This window comes from Girardinichthys multiradiatus, chromosome 20, assembly GCF_021462225.1.
Source record: "Girardinichthys multiradiatus isolate DD_20200921_A chromosome 20, DD_fGirMul_XY1, whole genome shotgun sequence".
In the NCBI taxonomy this organism is placed as follows: Eukaryota; Metazoa; Chordata; class Actinopteri; order Cyprinodontiformes; family Goodeidae; genus Girardinichthys; species Girardinichthys multiradiatus.
This window is the reverse complement of record NC_061812.1, coordinates 41173642-41192348: the sequence shown is the minus strand read 5'-3', so window position 1 is coordinate 41192348 and position 18707 is coordinate 41173642. Positions and strand designations below refer to the sequence as shown.

Sequence of the window (18707 nt, the reverse complement as noted above, 5' to 3'; positions counted from 1 at the left end):
ACATGTAAGAAACCTCTACAAGATGCTCTGGCCAGATGAGACCAAAATGTCCCTTTTCAGCCTTCATACATCACAACCCTAGACACTCCATCCCAGCAGTGACGCATGGCGGTGGCAGCATCAGGCTGTGGGGATGCTGTTCTTCAGGAGGGACAGAAAGGTCTGGCAGAGTTGATGAGAAGATGGATACTTTTGCAAGTGGGGTGTTTAGTTCCGAAGATAAAATGGGTCCCGACGGAGCACCACGGAAGCGTTCGAGGCAACAGCCTGATAGCTGCTTCATGCTGGGAAGTAAATCTGTACCCGTCGTAAACACTGCAGCGGATTCAACAGCTGCACATCCTTACCTCAGCTGTGCTTTGGACCGAACGCCTGACAAAGAAGAGGTAGACGCTCGGGGCAGGTGACTGTTAGGCTAAAGGTTGGGTCACAGCACAGAGGTGGAACAAAGACTCTTCTCTGAATACTAGCACCTGCATAGTTTATTCTCTTTCTAAAGCATCGCTCACAACATTGAAACAATTTGTTAGAGAAAGAAAACATTTTAATGAACAAATGAGTTAATATATATATATTAAACAATAAAAACAATTATCCTGTGCAATGTTTTATTCTACAGTTTATCCAGAGCTAAAAGCCATTGATCTGAGAAACAAAAAAAAAAATCCAACATGAGTCCCTGGGTGAAGCTTCTGAAGCCACAACAGAATGAGTTGAGGAACCCTTTAAGATATAAGAACCAGGCCCTCTTGCTATTTAAATGGGCCAACCAACCAACAACAGCCACGGAGTAAAACAGGCCCACAGAACAGGTTAAACGAAATGTTCCCAAGCTAATACTCCAACATTAGCATTTGTTCCCCTCAGGTGAGGCATTGGTGTGGTAGAAGGTCAACCGAGTTAATAAAAGTAGTGCGAGAGTGAGGCTGGTGACTCCTGGCAGCCCTGTGACACACCACCATCCTGCACACGTGGGTTCAATCTGTGCCAAGTTTCAAAATCAACTTCATGTGAACAGAAACTTTTTTTTTTTTTTTTTTTACATATAATTTGTTCATTCATACTTTTCCATAGAATTCTGTATAGGCTATATAAAAGGCTCTATCTGAATTTCACATAAAGCAAACAACCAATGCAGGTCGTTTTTCCAAAGTCTCTTATTGTCTTGTCTGTTGGACCATCTGGACAGGGCCTACAGATTTTAGTTCTCCTTTCAAACCCCCCCCCCCCCCCCCCCCCCCAAAAAAAGCATTTTAATTTTGTGAGAAGATGACAATCAGCCAAACGCCATATCTGCTCACACCTGTGATAACAGCCTCCATGCGAAGGTACAGACAGCAAACTTGGGAGTCTTAAAATCCTGAATGCAGCCACAAAAACACCTGGAAGGATCAGCTCAGAGGAGGTTTCACCAGCTTTAGACGTCCATGCTCCCCTCCGCCTCCCAGCGCACCGAATGCTGACTCTAGAGGTCAATCTTCCAGAAAGTCCCTGTCCAGATCCATGTAGGGCTCATCAATGTAACTCACTATGGCACAGTGAGAAGTTCTGTCTGAGCCCAGAAGTACTGACACCGTCTCCTTCCAGTAGCTGAATGGGATACAGGAGCTCTGAGGGGAGAAACCACAGAATATTTACTTTCATTATTTGTCCTATATCCTTACTGAGGGAGAGAACTTTACTGGTCTGCATGTCAAAACTAAATTAGTTGTTGCTAAACAACGCAATAAATGATCGATCTTATGATTTAGACAAACAGTTGCTCTGAAACAGCCACTGATCATCTTCTGCCACCAGGGGGCAGCAATACCATGGAAAACTGTTTGTTCCCATCTCCACATGCAGCTGATGCTAGAGGAATTATTCAGTCAGAATCAAGTAGCTGCCTGGTTTTTTATTCATCATTTTGTCACAGCACAAGAAACCTGGGTAGTCCAAAATCACCAAGTTGAAAGGACTTAAACATTAAAAGTGCTAAATTATTTTATTGTGAATTTTCTTTTTACCAGCCCAACAATAAATTAAACATGCAATATTTTAACTAAAAGTAGAAACTACTTATTAGTGAAGGATAAAAAAGGTTCTCAGACCTTTGCCTTTATAAAAGCAAGTCTCCTTGTTTTTGGGTTTTTTTTAACTCATTTTTAGAAAATATTTTTGATTTATTCCCAGCAACAAGGTGTTACCTCAAAAACTCTCACTGTGTTTAACCAGTTACCATTCCAAGAAATACATTTGTAATTGACTACCTTATCCTTACAAACTATAATGGTTTCTATCAGCATCAGTTCCATTTGCTGAAGGGACCACTCTTGAACCACCGCCACGCAAAATTATTCCAAGGCCCGTAAATGTCCTCCGGGTTGCATCCCTGCACTACAGCATCGTGACTACAGTATAAGCAGCACAAGGATATTCCAGCAAAACTGGGAGAAGTTTCAGGTGATGCATTTAGTCTATTTTCATTTGCTGCTGCAAGAGTCCGAAGGAAGTTAATATTCTCTACAAGCTCTAAAAGAAGGTAAACACAACGTCAACTTCAGTTTTTTCTTTAGGTCATTTTGCTTGGTGAGATTCTGCATAATACAGACTTTAAACTCATCTCCCAGTACTTGTTGGTGACTATTAAACCGGTCTTTCTCAACTAGTGGGTCCTGGCCCAATAGAAGGGCCTTTGAGCTAAAACACTAAGAAGGAAAGGGAAAACATATCTATAAATGGAGTATCGTCTATTCGCACTCCTTACAGTAGGTGATAATGCTCTGTAATGAGAGTTGACATCCATCATTTCACACCACAGAAGAAGACATGCACTGATTAAATGCTAACTGAGCATGGTGAAAGACGAGTGCGACAGACTATGAAGCACTAATTTAGTGAGAAACAAGGGGGTGACGACCGGATCATGTTGCCCCAGCAACGCAGAAAGTGTCAGCTGGTGCGGCCGTCATGTGGCTGCAAGCTGAAAGTTGTAGAGGTACGCCTCTGCAACTTTCAGCACCGGTCGGTCAGTCTGGTGTTAATAGCTTTGCTGCTCAAGCGGTGAAAATCCACCTAGCATTCAGAACTACGTATGTAGAGACAGGAGCTTCAAAATAAGATCACAAAGATGCTCTTACACTGCAGTAACCAATCAGAACACAGGAAAAAAAACGGACTTCAGCAGAGAGAAGCTGCAGAAAAACAAACCTCACTATCAAAACATGCCACGGTTCCTTTTCTATTTCTATTTCCTGCTACTTTCAAGGAATGCATTTCAATAGATGCGTTATTGTTGTCTCTAACTTTCATTCTGATTGATCAACTTCAGTTGTTTTATAATCTTGTTTCACTGTAATTTATATAAACTTACAATTAACATATTTCCGACGAGCCTTTATCGCCTTTTTTTATCTCAACGTTTCACAACGTATGTGAGTGTGACCTCTCAGCTCTGGTTCTGCTCAAGACAAAACCCAGAAACCGACTGGACACCGAGTCCGACCTCAGACCTGCTTTGTCCATGACGACTCCAGACTTTGATGCCGCAAACAAACAAGTTCAGTTCGCCCATTAATCCTTGCTAATTCAAGTTTATGGTATTAATTTTACACCCAACACTGAAGTGTGAGCATTTTTTCAGTTGTTCAGTATCTAGCTAGTTTTTCAGTAGTTGTACTTTTTGTTGCAAGATAACAGCAACAGGATGTTAAAAATAATTGTTTCTTATTGGTTTGATAAATATGTCGGCTTTATGATTATTGCATTAATAAGTGACTGAATGTCTAAAAATTTACTGATACATTTCCTTGACCCTGGCTGCAGCTCAGTCAGTAAAGCCTGACCCGTTCAGAACCGCTGCTTTAAACTACAGGTCCTTCTCAAAAAATTAGCATATTGTGATAAAGTTCATTATTTTCCATAATGTAATGATGAAAATTTAACATTTATATATTTTAGATTCATTGCACACTAACTGAAATATTTCAGGTCTTTTATTGTCTTAATACGGATGATTTTGGCATACAGCTCATGAAAACCCAAAATTCCTATCTCACAAAATTAGCATATCATTAAAAGGGTCTCTAAACGAGCTATGAACCTAATCATCTGAATCAACGAGTTAACTCTAAACACCTGCAAAAGATTCCTGAGGCCTTTAAAACTCCCAGCCTGGTTCATCACTCAAAACCCCAATCATGGGTAAGACTGCCGACCTGACTGCTGTCCAGAAGGCCACTATTGACACCCTCAAGCAAGAGGGTAAGACACAGAAAGAAATTTCTGAACAAATAGGCTGTTCCCAGAGTGCTGTATCAAGGCACCTCAGTGGGAAGTCTGTGGGAAGGAAAAAGTGTGGCAGAAAACGCTGCACAACGAGAAGAGGTGACCGGACCCTGAGAAAGATTGTGGAGAAGGGCCGATTCCAGACCTTGGGGGACCTGCAGAAGCAGTGGACTGAGTCTGGAGTAGAAACATCCAGAGCCAGCGTGCACAGGCGTGTGCAGGAAATGGGCTACAGAGAAGCAGCACTGGACTGTTGCTCAGTGGTCCAAAGTACTTTTTTCGGATGAAAGCAAATTCTGCATGTCATTCGGAAATCAAGGTGCCAGAGTCTGGAGGAAGACTGGGGAGAAGGAAATGCCAAAATGCCAGAAGTCCAGTGTCAAGTACCCACAGTCAGTGATGGTCTGGGGTGCCGTGTCAGCTGCTGGTGTTGGTCCACTGTGTTTTATCAAGGGCAGGGTCAATGCAGCTAGCTATCAGGAGATTTTGGAGCACTTCATGCTTCCATCTGCTGAAAAGCTTTATGGAGATGAAGATTTCATTTTTCAGCACGACCTGGCACCTGCTCACAGTGCCAAAACCACTGGTAAATGGTTTACTGACCATGGTATCACTGTGCTCAATTGGCCTGCCAACTCTCCTGACCTGAACCCCATAGAGAATCTGTGGGATATTGTGAAGAGAACGTTGAGAGACTCAAGACCCAACACTCTGGATGAGCTAAAGGCCGCTATCGAAGCATCCTGGGCCTCCATAAGACCTCAGCAGTGCCACAGGCTGATTGCCTCCATGCCACGCCGCATTGAAGCAGTCATTTCTGCAAAAGGATTCCCGACCAAGTATTGAGCGCATAACTGTACATGATTATTTGAAGGTTGACGTTTATTGTATTAAAAACACTTTTCTTTTATTGGTCGGATGAAATATGCTAATTTTGTGAGATAGGAATTTTGGGTTTTCATGAGCTGTATGCTAAAATCATCCGTATTAAGACAATAAAAGACCTGAAATATTTCAGTTAGTGTGCAATGAATCTAAAATATATGAATGTTAAATTTTCATCATGACATTATGGAAAATAATGAACTTTATCACAATATGCTAATATTTTGAGAAGGACCTGTATAAATTAAGATTGACCTCATTCCACCAAAAACAAATCAGTTCTATACCCAATTCCCAGGCAGTTTGGATTTTAGTTAATAAATAAGAATCATGGGATTATAATGTGCCAAATATGCTACACTTGAGGTGTTTCTTGTTAGGCCTAAGAGTCAAAAGGTCACCGCATGATGGGTCAGTGGGGAAAGCAGGAAAACCTGAAAAGAGAGTTGAGACACACAAGTCTAATCTGAAAATAGAAAAACAAACGAGAAGAGACAAGTTAACGGTTGAACACAAACTTAAAAACTAAGACATGAGAAACCTACGACCTTAATGCCTCTGACATGCTACTTAAAATAAGAGGCGTTAGTCAGACGTTCTGGTACAAGGAGATAAGCTTGAATTGAAACCAAACTAAATCTGGAAGGCACTGTTGGCTTAGCAGGCAATAGATGAAACGCAGGCTAAAGAGGGAAGAAACTAACTTCATTTCAGGTTTACACCAAACCAATTCAAGTGAGTTCCAGTAAGTCACTTTTTTATTTATTTTTTTGAAGAACAATGATACATAAAGTTGGGGAGGGCAAGACTTCTACTAGAAGAATAACAGCAACAAGAAAAGACTATAAAGGGTTTACAACATCCAACGACAGCAACGTGCAAATGATGTAACAAGTTTTTACATGTAATTTAGGTTGAGACCTAAATGAATTAAAAAACACATTAAACAAAAGAACTACTCAGTGAGTAAAATGATACTGTTCTATCTGGGACTGCATTAGATACGTTAAGCTACATGATCAGGATTTCACTTCAGACTTTTAACAATCTGCTTTGTCAGGGACTCTTAAATAATATCTTTAATAATAACCATGATTCTTCCGATGCTTTTGCGACCAATCTCTAAGGGAGCTCCTGTGAAATTTTAACTCCTCGCCTAAGTATGCGTCCCTTATGGGGGCTTTGTGTTTGTACTTTGACCTATGTCCCTCTGAGGCTGTTGGAGGAACATTCAAAATGTCAGCCAGTCTGAAACTGTACTTTTCAGACTGATTATTGCACAAGCAGTGAACAATCTGTGTGACAAATCAGCCAAGACTGCTCACACAGCTGAAAACCACAGGACGCTTTCAATGAGTAAAAATAAGAGCATCGCATCGGTCTGTTTAAAATGGAAAAAGAGTTTCCACTTACACCATCAATTGTGCAGTGTGTACCGTGTGTGCATGCTTTTGTTTTGGCTGTCACATTCTCAGCCAGTGATGAATATCAGGGTCTAGGTTTAAACCAACAAGGCTCCATTTCTCTTCTGGTATTATTTTCAACGGTTGACACAGAAACTACTGATGAAAACTGGTTTTCATCAGGGGAAACTTCCTATCTGCTGCAAGTGTGATGCAACATGTTAAGACTGAATTTAAGATATGAACTCATCAATTAACGGCACTCAAAAAACAGTGAGAGCGACTTACATTCTCCAGACATGTGCTATCTTTGTCCTTGTTGAGGTAGTGGCGTTGCCAGAAGCGCAGCAGGTTGTGAAAGTTGTTAAGCAGGCAGCCGGGGTATTTCTCTGTGTACTCCTTCTCCCGCAGGGCGTTTAGATAGAAGGGCAGTTTAGCCTTTCTTCTGGCCAGCATCAAGATTACCAAACTGGTATTTAAACAGCTCACATTCTCCTGCAGAAAACAAGGAGTAACAGGACTCTGTGACGAGCAGGTCTACTAAATGGTGACTGACATTGGGTTAAATGACACTTAAATTCTTTACACTGACTTCAATTTGAATTTTTATTGCATACTAAATAACATGGATCAATAAAAGACAATGTTTCTTTAACGGAATACAGAAACATAAAACAGATACAACATGTGCAACAATGTAAAAGTGCACAATCTTAGCAGCAGTTCAGTCTCTTCAGTGTGAGGCAGAGATTGTGTAGCAGTCCTGTGGTTCTGCCTTAAATGCTGAGGCACCTTGAAGCAGGCTGACATTTAAATCAGAAATGTCTGCCTGTTTCTGTACACACAGACCACGGTGAAAGTAAAGTCCCACCTGGGTAAGTGTTTGTACATTGATGATATTGATAAGTCGGAAGAGGAAGGACAGTCTGTTTTCAACCCTGGCCATGTAGGACAACAGGCAGCACTCAGACAGTACCTCCATCACTGAGGAAAAACAGAACACCGTTGTTTGTTTTTTTTTTCTCAAATGAAACAGTTACTGCTTTCTGATCATATTACAAAATCAAACCAGAGTCCACAAATAAAATCAGGTCTCAGCAATGTTTTGCTTAAAGACATGTTTACCTTTGACATCTTCAGTCTGGCTCTCAAAACGGTCCAGCGAAAGGACGATGCAGCGCACCAGCATGTTGGAGTCCACTAAGGAGCTGTTGATCTGAGTCAGAAAGGCCTGAAACTGAAGCAGTTTAAAAAAGAAACTTTAATTAGCTATGAATCCAAATCTGCAGTTAAATCAATGCTTTTGTATTGCAGGAAACAACTCATTAAAATTCATTTTTTAAAACCAAACAAGCATCTTTCACATTCATTCTAAGTACTCTGCTAAATCAACAGCTACAGTTAATTCAACCATAAAAACAAGCATAGAGCAAAGTCAAATATATAGACTGTATCTACAGCATATTTTTTGTTAATTCCATGTTTCACAAAGTAAACATAGTGATAATTGTTTCTGTTGCGGTTCCAGGTGATCCTTATGGACCAAACTAACAAATAATGTCAAATGCAACTTTAGTGTGCCACGATGTCTCCTCTAGAGCTTGGAGAGAGCCTGGTCTCAACACTATAGGTCACATCAGAGAGAGATAGTGAACTACAGCAGCCAATACAGTCTCTCTCTTACTGAGCACATCTGTGTAATGACTAGTCATTAGAAAAGACCAAGAATCAAGAGGTCACATACACAAAAACTGATATGTGAAACCTAGCTGCCATTTTAAATACGCCAACAGATTCCATCACAATCTTTCCGCTCTGTCAGGTCATCGGTAGGTTCTAATCCTTTCCAGTGTAATGTTTTATATAGGCTGTGTTATCATACCTTCTCTGGCGTGTTGACGTATTTGTTGAACCTTTTGAAGGCATCGATGTTGAACTTCATGAGCTCTCCCAGCAGATCAAAGTAGCTCTGAAGGACATCTCGAGATGTACAACCGCTGTCTATGATACAGAACAGGATGTGCTGTCCAAGGATTGAAGCAGAAAATGAGCAGTGACTCGATAAAATGACCAAAATAAACAGGATTCTCTTCCTGTATTAGTGAAACATGTTAATGTAGCTTCTACCTCTAAAAGTCCTCTCTTTAGAAGGAACATTTGATCTGCGTAAGATGTTGCTCCTCTGAGAAAGCTTTCCACTGCCCTTGCCTGCCAGAACCTAAACAAACGGCAAGAAAAGAAGAAGACAGCTTATCTTTAAAATAACTGCAGAGATGAATGCGCTTCATCTGAATCACAACAATATATTTGATATCAACCTGAATGATGAATCGGGGGGTTCCCTCTTCATGACAGTGAGGAGACGTGTAAGGAGACCCTTCTTTCCATCACAAACTAAGCTTCTGTCTGTGTTGACTAGAGCTTCCACCTCAGGGATGTTAGCCTTCATAGATATGGCACTAAGTTCATTTAGCTCCTGGTTGTTAAGGAGGAGGTACTTGTTTCTGAAAGATTGACATCATATTAAAAAAATCAGAACCCATGAAGCCAAACATCAGCATAAAACTGGGTGATTTTAGGACACTTACTCATGGTGATCACTAAAACTCTGAAGTAGCCGCAGGAACTGTATTTTAAAGGATATTTCCTGCACAATAACAAGTAAGAGGGATTATTTTAGGAAAATAATCTAAATTTACACATTCTTTATAGATTTTCCCTTTCTCCAAAAAAAGTGAAGAGGTTCATACTGGACTGCAGTCGCAGTTCTCATTCTGGCCGTGCACGACGTGATTTGAAGCGGTGTATTTTCTCCAGATGAGCTTGTCAAACAGGTTGTTGAGCCCCGGAATGAGTCGGAACTCAGCCAGCATCTTATGAACCTACAACAACCAAAAGGAGGAATAAAACTGGGATCTGCTTTGCTGAAAACACCACGTGTCCAAATCTAAAGAGCAGAGTGGTACCTGGTTCCTCTGTCGGCCCATCAGAAGGACACAGAGCACGTAGAGCACCTCTACCTTATACATAATCTCATGAACAGTCTTCATTGACTGGGGCAGCCTGTGCCTCAGAGGGCTGGTGGCCAGAGAACTCTCATCTGATGACTCTAAAAGGAAAACAAGTTCAAGTTCAGAGGATCCAAGCACTGAGAGGAAGCAGCATTACAAATGCTAGGTGACTCACCTGGGCTACTTGGCTCAGCCTCCTCTGTGGCCATTTGCATGAGTGCATCAAGCACCAGAGCGTTGTCCAGCCATGTGTACCAGTCCTCCAGCTCCTGCAGAAAGTTTGCTCCTGTGGCTTCAGACACCTTTCTAGTGGCTAACTTACACAACCGCTCTATAAAGCCAGGGATGTTCAGAAGAGTAACTGTAGATAGAGCACAGATCAGTAACCAGCTTTTAGACCCGTCTGATATCTGTACACAAACGACAACCTACCCTGGTTGACCTCAGCTCGAGATGGGCTCGCATTGCGCTTCTGTTGAGCATTTTTGGCCAGTAAAGTGTGCTTGTCATCATTTCCTATATCTGGTTCTGAGATGGTGACAGACAGGATGCGGCAGAAGTTGGCCAGCTGTTGCTGGTCAAAGCTTTGGACCAGGCCTGAGAGGTTGGGGATTCCTTCTAACTGGATCATCTCCTTAAAGATGCAAACAGACACGTTACCATCAACTTCAAGCAGCGCACTGACTGGCCTCATTTCACAGGACAGATCAGACAGAATAGGTTCATCACTAAACCGGCACATTTCTTCTTAAAAACCATAATAGGCGACATTTTCATTGAACTGTTTCAGTACAATTTAGTGTTACAAGCTAAATTATTATGCAAGCCTACCAAGTCATCTTTCTCGTTTTTACCTGCAAGCTTGTTTATATCAAAAACATTATTTATTTATTAAAATGAACAAATGAACCAATCTTACAATTTCTATTTCTTCAGTTGCAAAAACTAGATTCAAAATGTTCAGGAAGGCTTTTCCCCCAGAGTTGCTTTATTTTCGTCAGGATATACAACACAAAAAAATGTATTACAGTTAACAGTTTATAGTCAAATGATTTTAACATATTTTTGCTAAATTAAATGACACTTGATTATGAAAAAAAACTTTTATTATAACATTCCTTTAAAGTCGTTTCAAGGATATTAGGACTTGATTGTAAATTTTCAAACTACAACAGAATATCATTTTAACACTGACAATATAACAAAAAGTATTATTAAAAAAGTCTATTGTTTTCAGGGATAAACAATTTCTGATTACAATCCAACAATAGGATGTCCGTAAAGTTAAATCATATTGTTTTAGAAAAATAGAGTTTGTTAGAATGAATAAATGACTGCATTTAATTTCCTTTAATAATTTATAATAATTATAATAATTTAATAAACCTAATAATTTAGCTTGTAACACTAATTTAATTTAATTTCCTTTTGGGATTAATAAAGTATTTTGGAATTGAATTTAAAAAATTGATAAAACTACAGAAAAACACAAAATGTGTTTGAACTTTTTCAAACAATAAGGTTTATGACAGGTTTCTCCACAAAATTTAAACTGAACAAAATACCAATTTATTTTTACAGTTCATAAATTAAGCAAATTCAACAAAGCAAAAACTTTAAACTTACTGGAGTAAGTTTAAAAATGTTAATGGTTGTATTTTTTCTTGTAAATTGTATGATAAATAAAAACACTGCTCAAAAAAATAAAGGGAACACTCAAATAACACATCCTAGATCTGAATGAATGAAATATTCTCATTGAATACTTTATTCTGTACAAAGTTGAATGTGCTGACAACAAAATCACACAAAAATCATCAATGAAATCAAATTTATTAACCAATGGAGGCCTGGATTTGGAGTCACACACAAATTAAAGTGGAAAAACACACTACAGGCTGATCCAACTTTGATGTAATGTCCTTAAAACAAGTCAAAATGAGGCTCAGTATTGTGTGACCTCCATGTGTCTGTATGACCTCCCTACAACGTCTGGAGATGCTCCTGATGAGACGATGGATGGTCTCCTGAGGGATCTCCTCCCAGACCTGGACTAAAGCATCCACCAACTCCTGGACAGTCTGTGGTGCAACGTGATGTTGGTGGATGGAGCGAGACATGATGTTCCAGATGTGCTCAATCGGATTCAGGTCTGGGGAACAAGCGGGCCAGTCCATAGCTTCAATGTCTTCATCTTGCAGGAACTGCTGACACACTTCAGCCACATGAGGTCTAGCATTGTCCTGCATTAGGAGGAACCCAGGGCCAACCGAACCAGCATATGGTCACACAAGAGGTCTGAGGATCTCATCTCGGTACCTAATGACAGTCAGGCTACTTCTGGCGAGCACATGGAGGGCCGCATGGCCCTCCAAAGAAATGCCACCCCACACCATTACTGACCCACTGCCAAACCGGTCATGCTGAAGGATGTTGCAGGCAGCAGATCTCTCTCCACGGTGTCTCCAGACTCTGTCACGTCTGTCACATGTGCTCAGTGTGAACCTGCTTTCATCTGTGAAGAGCACAGGGCGCCAGTGGTGAATTTGCCAATCCTGGTGTTCTCTGGCAAATGCCAAGCATCCTGCACGGTGTTGGGCTGTGAGCACAACCCCTATTTGTGGACGTTGGGCCCTCATACCATCCTCATGGAGTCGGTTTTAACCGTTTGTGCAGACACATGCACATTTGTGGCCTGCAGGAGGTTATTTTGCAGGGCTCTGGCAGTGCTCCTATTGTTCCTCCTTGCACAAAGGTGGAGGTAGAGGTCCTGCTGCTGGGTTGTTGCCCTCCTACGGCCTCCTCCACGCCTCCTGGTGTACTGGTCTGTCTCCTGGTAGCGCCTCCAGGCTCTGGACACTACGCTGACAGACACAGCAAACCTTCTTGCCACAGGTTGCATTTTTGTGCCATCCTGGATGAGCTGCACTACCCGAGCCACTTGTGTGGGTTGTAGAGTCCGTCTCATGATACCAAGAGTGTGAAAGCACCACCAACATTCAAAAGCGACCAAAACATCAGCCAGAAAGCATAGGTACTGAGAAGTGGTCTGTGGTCCCCACCTGCAGAACCACTCCTTTACTGAGTGTCTTGCTAATCGCCAAAGATTTTCCCCTGTTGTCTATTCTATTTGAACAACATCATGTGAAATTGATTGTCAGTCAGTGTTAAGTGGACAGTTTCATTTCACAGAAGTTTGATTTACTTGGAGTTATATTGTGTTGTTTAAGTGTTCCCTTTATTTTTTTGAGCAGTGTATAAAATATTATGGAAAACAGAAAACCACAGATTTCTAAGCAGTAGCTTCTAAAAATCCCTCAACATCAGTGCTTTCAGAGACTCGTGGACATAACTCTATAGGTTCAAACAGAGAGTACTACTCACCTTTTTTACTCCAAGAATATCTTCAATAAGTGTCGCCGTCTGCAGGAAAGTCTTCTTGTTTGTCATCAGAGTGAAGAGAAACAGAACAAAATCGTCCCTCATTGCCAGGCTCTTTGTCACCCCCTCTGTCTACAGTCAGAAAGAAAACATTTTGATTCAAAACGACACTCCTATCAGTAACCAAAGATAGAATCTAAAAGCAAAATATTCTTTGAAATGAACCATATAAAGGCTGGAAGCATCTCTGGCTTTATCAGACACTTACACATATACAACAGTTGTACAGAACACTAAGGCAGTCTTTGACCAGCTCATCATTCACTGTTGGGAAAAAGACCAGATGTTACCAGTAATATTCTCCATTACAAAAAAGTTATAACTGGGGGAAAAATTTGATCCCCAGTTATATGACATTTTAATGTCATTATGACTCACTTTTGGGTTTCTTCTTCTGCATAGTTAGTGTGGGTCTCATCAAGATTTCCACAAGCAGCTTTCAAAGAAACAAAACATTTGGAAAGCAATAAGTATAGCTTTCAGTTTAAAGCCAAGTAAGAATTTAACCTCTCCCAGAAGAACGGCAACAATTTTCAAACTTACATCGACTCCACCAAATAGGTCAAAGGTGTACGTGTTGGGGAAGGTGGATTCCTGAGCAGTCTTCCTGTCTTCTGTCACAAAAGACATGGCCTCCATTGAGAGTTGTGATGATAAGCTCTAGAAGACAAGTAAAAAAAAATAAAACAAAAAGGCACATTGGCATGAAGTCTCCAATAATCCGGTTCCAGACAGCAGGACATGGCAACGAGTCACTAAAGGCAATAATTCCACGGCGACTGAGTTAAGAGCGATGCTATGTACCTTTAGAAAGACGTGAGCATGGGAGAGGTCACTGTTGGGGTGGCTGCTCTCATGGAGCTTCTGAAGCAAATCAGGGATGCCATGCCACTTGGCAGATTTATCTCTCTCCTGAAGCAAGCCTCCCGGGAGCTACAATATACAAGAGAGGCGGTAATCAATAAAACAGATGCTTCCTTTACAGAACATGATTTTAACATACAATTTACTGCAAGTTAAACAGCTGTTAATGAAACCCTGTGGGAGGAAATAAAAAGCATAAATGAGCAGATAATTTCTAAGCAGATCTCGCTGGATCCAAAATAGTTTCTAATAGCTTTATATCCAGAGAAACATTGTTATAGTAAAGCTGAGAGCACTTTCATAGATATTAGCTTATTGGCTGCAAAGAATTGTATAGCTCTGGCTTGAAAGAATGTGAATAGACCCAGCACCACCCGGTGGTTGAAACAGATGAGGTCTAGCCTTCAACTAGAAAGAATAACACACATTAGGAAACAAATAACATCTACCTGAGAAGATTTGGAGACCTTTCATTACCTTCAAGAACTTGGATGCAACAGATGATTTGCTGGACTTTTAAGATAATCTAACATGCAGTTTCAGGATTTATCATGTTATGATAAGACTAAAGTCTAATTTATAATATATATATATATATATAATAATAATATATATTATTTTTTTTGATACAGTACTATGTACAGTGGTCATGAAGGAAAATTGTATGGATCAGATGGCTTTCTATTGTATGATGACTAATTTCATGGTAAAAATCTCAAAAACATTCCAGCAAAAAAAAATAAATCAACTGTTATTAATGCATTTCCTTCAAACTGTGTATAAGGTATGTAAAACAAAGAAAAAGCTTATTTAGAAGGATTATGCCACGGTCTATACAACTAACCGCCACAACAAAGTAAAAAATGGATACAGAAAAACTAAATTCATCTTTTACGCTCATTTCAGGATGTACCATAAGATGCGGTCCAATCCCACATCAAGTCTTGGACCGTGTACACATTTATATCAGTGCAGACAGCGAGGTGCAACAGAGAAAACCCAGAAGAGTCAGAGAATTGTTAGTTCATACTACTGCACAATTATGTTTGTCAGAGCATGCCGTCAGGTGATTGTTTATTGTGGGTTTAATTTAATTCACGATTTTCTTCCAAGATAAGAGAGGTTGATTTCAGAAATTCTGATATAGACTGTGTCATTGTGGTACCCTAAACATTATTAAAAGACTTAAACGGGAAATTATTACATTTTATCTGCCTACTTATTTAGAAGGCTGGGCCACAGAAGAAAGCTTCCAGGTTCTAGAGTTGAACATCTCTGAAGATTTCTCAGAAGTGTTGATGTTGTACTCAAACACTGTTACTCTATGAATCTGAACTCTGCGCGTGATTAATTGCTAACTGTTTATAAACTTTAAATACAGCAAAGTCATGGCCAGCATGAACAGTCTGCAGCAGCAGATGGCTCATGTGTAGTTGCACAAAGGAGGCAAGGGATTTCTCAATGAAACCACATTTTTTTTATTCAGTGATCAGTGGGAATGTAGGCGATGTCATCCACAAGTCATTATGGAGTTATGTCAAAATCTAGAATCAATTTTGAAGAAAGGAAACCTGGTGCTTCAAACACAACATGTGACCTTTACACTGGGATCTTTTTTGGGCAGCAGAACATTTCTGCAGGCCACAGCGATTAAAGCCAAATCGGACGTCTGTCTGAATTTGGGCATGTGTGCATGAAAAATCTGGCAATATCTTTATTTTGATGGCTTTTTAAAAGAAACAAAGGTTCACAGCACATTTACCAACTAAAACTAATTCATTGTACTGCAATTGAAAATTTTCTTTTAGCAGCAACTTTGTTTTCTCTAGTTCACCGTGAGAGCAAAAAACAAAACGATCTTTTACAAATCCATCTGTGTACGTTGGTTAAACCTAGTGTATAAAACAGCCAGGTCCTGATAGTCCTTGAAAATGTCACTGGATACCTCTCAAATGTAATGATTACCATATCCGGTTTAAATATTTCACAATTGTACTGTATATATTTGGAGACGTATCAAGTCAAGGAAGCTCCCAATTAAACCTGGTAGATGTTAACAGGACAATCAAACCTGTTCATATTTGCTGTTCGTGCTAGGCAGTTCAACACACGAACTCTTCCCATAAAAAAATAAATACATTTTTTTATCGTGTGAAGACCGAAATAAGCGTGCCATCTTTCCCAGGAAGCTGCTCGGACTATCCATTTATGGAAACGATAGTTATTGTGACTGGTGAGTCGTTACGTAATCACCCGAGCTGTTGGGAACTGCCTTAGCTAACTAGCTGTAGTTAGCCCGTTTGCTAACATTAGCAAATATAACAACCGTTAGTAACGCGTTTTAAACCCTCTACAAATAAAACAGTAAGCTTTTTAGTAACGGTGACGTCTTACGGTACGATATAAGTTACAATCCAAATAGCTTGATTTATTAGACTGTATCGCATTAACGTAGCCTGAAAATGCTAAGCTAATGTGGAGCTAACAACAAAAGATCCAGCTCAAAAGCTGTTACATTTTCTGTGAACTTGCCACTATCCAGTTATTAGTGATAACATGCTGCTCTCATTGCGTGTAATGTATACATTTTGCATTTAAACACACCCTGAAATGTTGTGTCGAAATGGCAAAGAATCATGGGCCAGGGTTGAGAACCTCCTAAGCTAACTCTCCGGGATAACGGCTTCATTTTCAGGCTTGATTCCAAGCGCAAGTCCCCGGTCTGACTCGTCTAACTTTCGGATGCGTTCACAGTTAATACAGGCGTCACTTCTCTTACCTCTGTTCCTCGGCTGAAACCTTTGCCGGTTATTTTACTTGACGTTAACTTTGTGACTATATTGCTATTACAATTCCTTCTTTTTCTTCCACTACTAGAAAACTCAGACCCCAGAAGCGTCGCCATTATTTCTTCTTCCTGAACCCAACTGTTTAGGCAGGAAGTGGAAGACTTTATTAAAATAAAAAAAGGGGATGACACGCCACCTAGTGGTGGAGAAGTGGGTCCTGCAGGTAAAATTTCATTGTTTTAGTTATTAGCTCTGTTCGGTCATGTTAACTGTAGTCTAAATCAGTGGCCCACAATTTTTTCTGCTTCTGAGCCACAAAATAATTCAATGCAAATGTATTTTTATGGCACCATTCATACCAGATTACTCAAAGTGTTGCACAGTAACACAGGTAAATACAATTGCACTAAAAGCAAGACACATACATTAAAAGTATACAAGAAAATCTTTAAGCTCACATAAAAAGAAAGATTTAAGACGAGTAAATAGCTAAGAAATGGTAAAAATGTACTCAACAGTAATGTTTCCTGTCATGATTTAAGAGTCAGCTATTTTTGCACATCTCAGGTGTTAGTTGCTGAAGTAAAGGAAACCATTAGGTTTCCTTTAGTTCAGCAAAATGAATTTAAAGTTAATAATCTAGCCTACGGCAATTCATGGCATGCACCAATTTTTCTCTACTATGTTTTGACAGAAACCCCTTTATTCTGGGACTGTTTTAAAGATTGAGTTTCTGTAGTAGGTTGATTTATGTGAGTAATGAGAGAGGGAGACTATTTTTTATGTTATTTTCTTCCAATTTTAAAGTTCATATACACAGAGATGACTTTGTCTTCAAACAAATTGGAAAAGCCTAGATGATGATGTCATGGATTTGCAGGCGTCTAATTCTGATTAGGTTAATCTACCACATTTGAGTAAAATTGGGACACACCTGTGAATGTATTTTAAGGCAAAGTCTTAAACACATTGGTTCCATGGGTGAAGAAGACGCTACTCCAAAATCAACATGAGAACAAAATGATTACAGTTTGTGAATTCACTCATGGCCGATTATTTTAGTTTCTGAAAACATGTCCTGTGGTCTGATTAAACCAAAATGTTAGAATTTGGCCATCATGATCAAAATTACATTTGGAGGAAATAGAGGCAAACCTGAGAGCACCATTCCAACTGTGAAGAACAGGGGCGGTAGCATCATGTTGTGTAGGTGTTTTGCTGCAGGAGAAACTGGTGCACTTCACAAAATAGATGGTATCATGAGAAAAATAAATATGTGTACATCTTAAAGCAACATATTAAGATATTTGCCTCACAGTTGAAGCTTGGGAAAAAATGGGTCTTCCAAAGGACAAGATACAAAGTGGTTTGAAACAACAAAGTGAATGTTTTGGTGTGACCATCACAAAGATCTCGGTCCCATGAAAACATTTGTGGCCAGAGCTGAAAGGTGTTTGCGAGCAAGACAACCCAGAAGCCTGACTCGGCTCTGTCAGGAGGAACGGGCCAAAATTCCAGCAAACTGTTATGAAAAGCTTGTGGAAGGAGCACTAAAATACTTCAGCCAAATCATACAGAATAAAAAGCACTTCTGTCAAATACTAAGGAAATCCATACAAATTCAGAATTTGTCGAAAGTATTAAAAATATGTCTAAAAATTTATCTCCCTCATTTCTTTTAGCATTAAGCAAACAGATACAATTCTGATAACTGCAACTGACCTAAAACAAGAAGAGTCTAATATGATTTATGGCCAGACAGTAGGATTAAAAGAGGTTACTTGTTTTATACAGTATATGTAAATATCTGCTTTCAACTGTATCTCATTTAAAATTTGTACCGGGCCGTCTCAGTATTGTAAGAATTGTAATAACTATGCTGTTAGAAAGAGAAAGCAAAAACTAAATATCCTGTGATTGTGATAGAATTGATGCTAACCTAATAAAAACACAACTGACAGCTTAATTAAGCCTTTTACTAAAATGTGTAATGTGTTAAACTATTCTTCAGTTTAAGAAAGCTAATAGACTAAAATAATGAGATACTA

At 39.7% G+C, this 18707-nt stretch overlaps 1 protein-coding gene across 1 annotated transcript; it reads right to left on the bottom strand.

Moving 5' to 3' along the window:
- Nucleotides 1-464: 464 nt before the first annotated feature.
- On the bottom strand, nt 465-16807 carry trpc4apa (transient receptor potential cation channel, subfamily C, member 4 associated protein a). The gene is made up of 18 exons (XM_047347514.1): nt 16650-16807; nt 13811-13939; nt 13550-13666; nt 13385-13442; nt 13215-13270; nt 12950-13078; nt 9998-10199; nt 9741-9926; nt 9521-9663; nt 9305-9436; nt 9143-9201; nt 8873-9058; nt 8682-8772; nt 8437-8577; nt 7680-7791; nt 7426-7538; nt 6843-7049; nt 465-1610 (listed from the first exon to the last, which is right to left on the bottom strand). The coding sequence occupies exons 1-18, from the start codon at nt 16773-16775 to the stop codon at nt 1473-1475; spliced, it is 2325 nt and encodes a 774-aa protein (XP_047203470.1). The 5' UTR covers nt 16776-16807; the 3' UTR covers nt 465-1472.
- Between the last annotated feature and the right edge of the window lie 1900 nt (nt 16808-18707).

Bases quoted from the DNA above. Each gene is read 5' to 3' on its own strand.
- trpc4apa (XM_047347514.1), bottom strand. From the start codon at position 16,775: ATGGCGACGCTTCTGGGGTCTGAGTTTTCTAGTAGTGGAAGAAAAAGA. The intron at 13,271-13,384 runs GTGAGTCATAAT...TTTTCCCAACAG, and splicing joins GCAGAAGAAGAAACCCAAAA to TGAATGATGAGCTGGTCAAA. The intron at 7,050-7,425 runs GTGGGACTTTAC...TGTTTTCTGCAG, and splicing joins ATGTACAAACACTTACCCAG to GAGAATGTGAGCTGTTTAAA.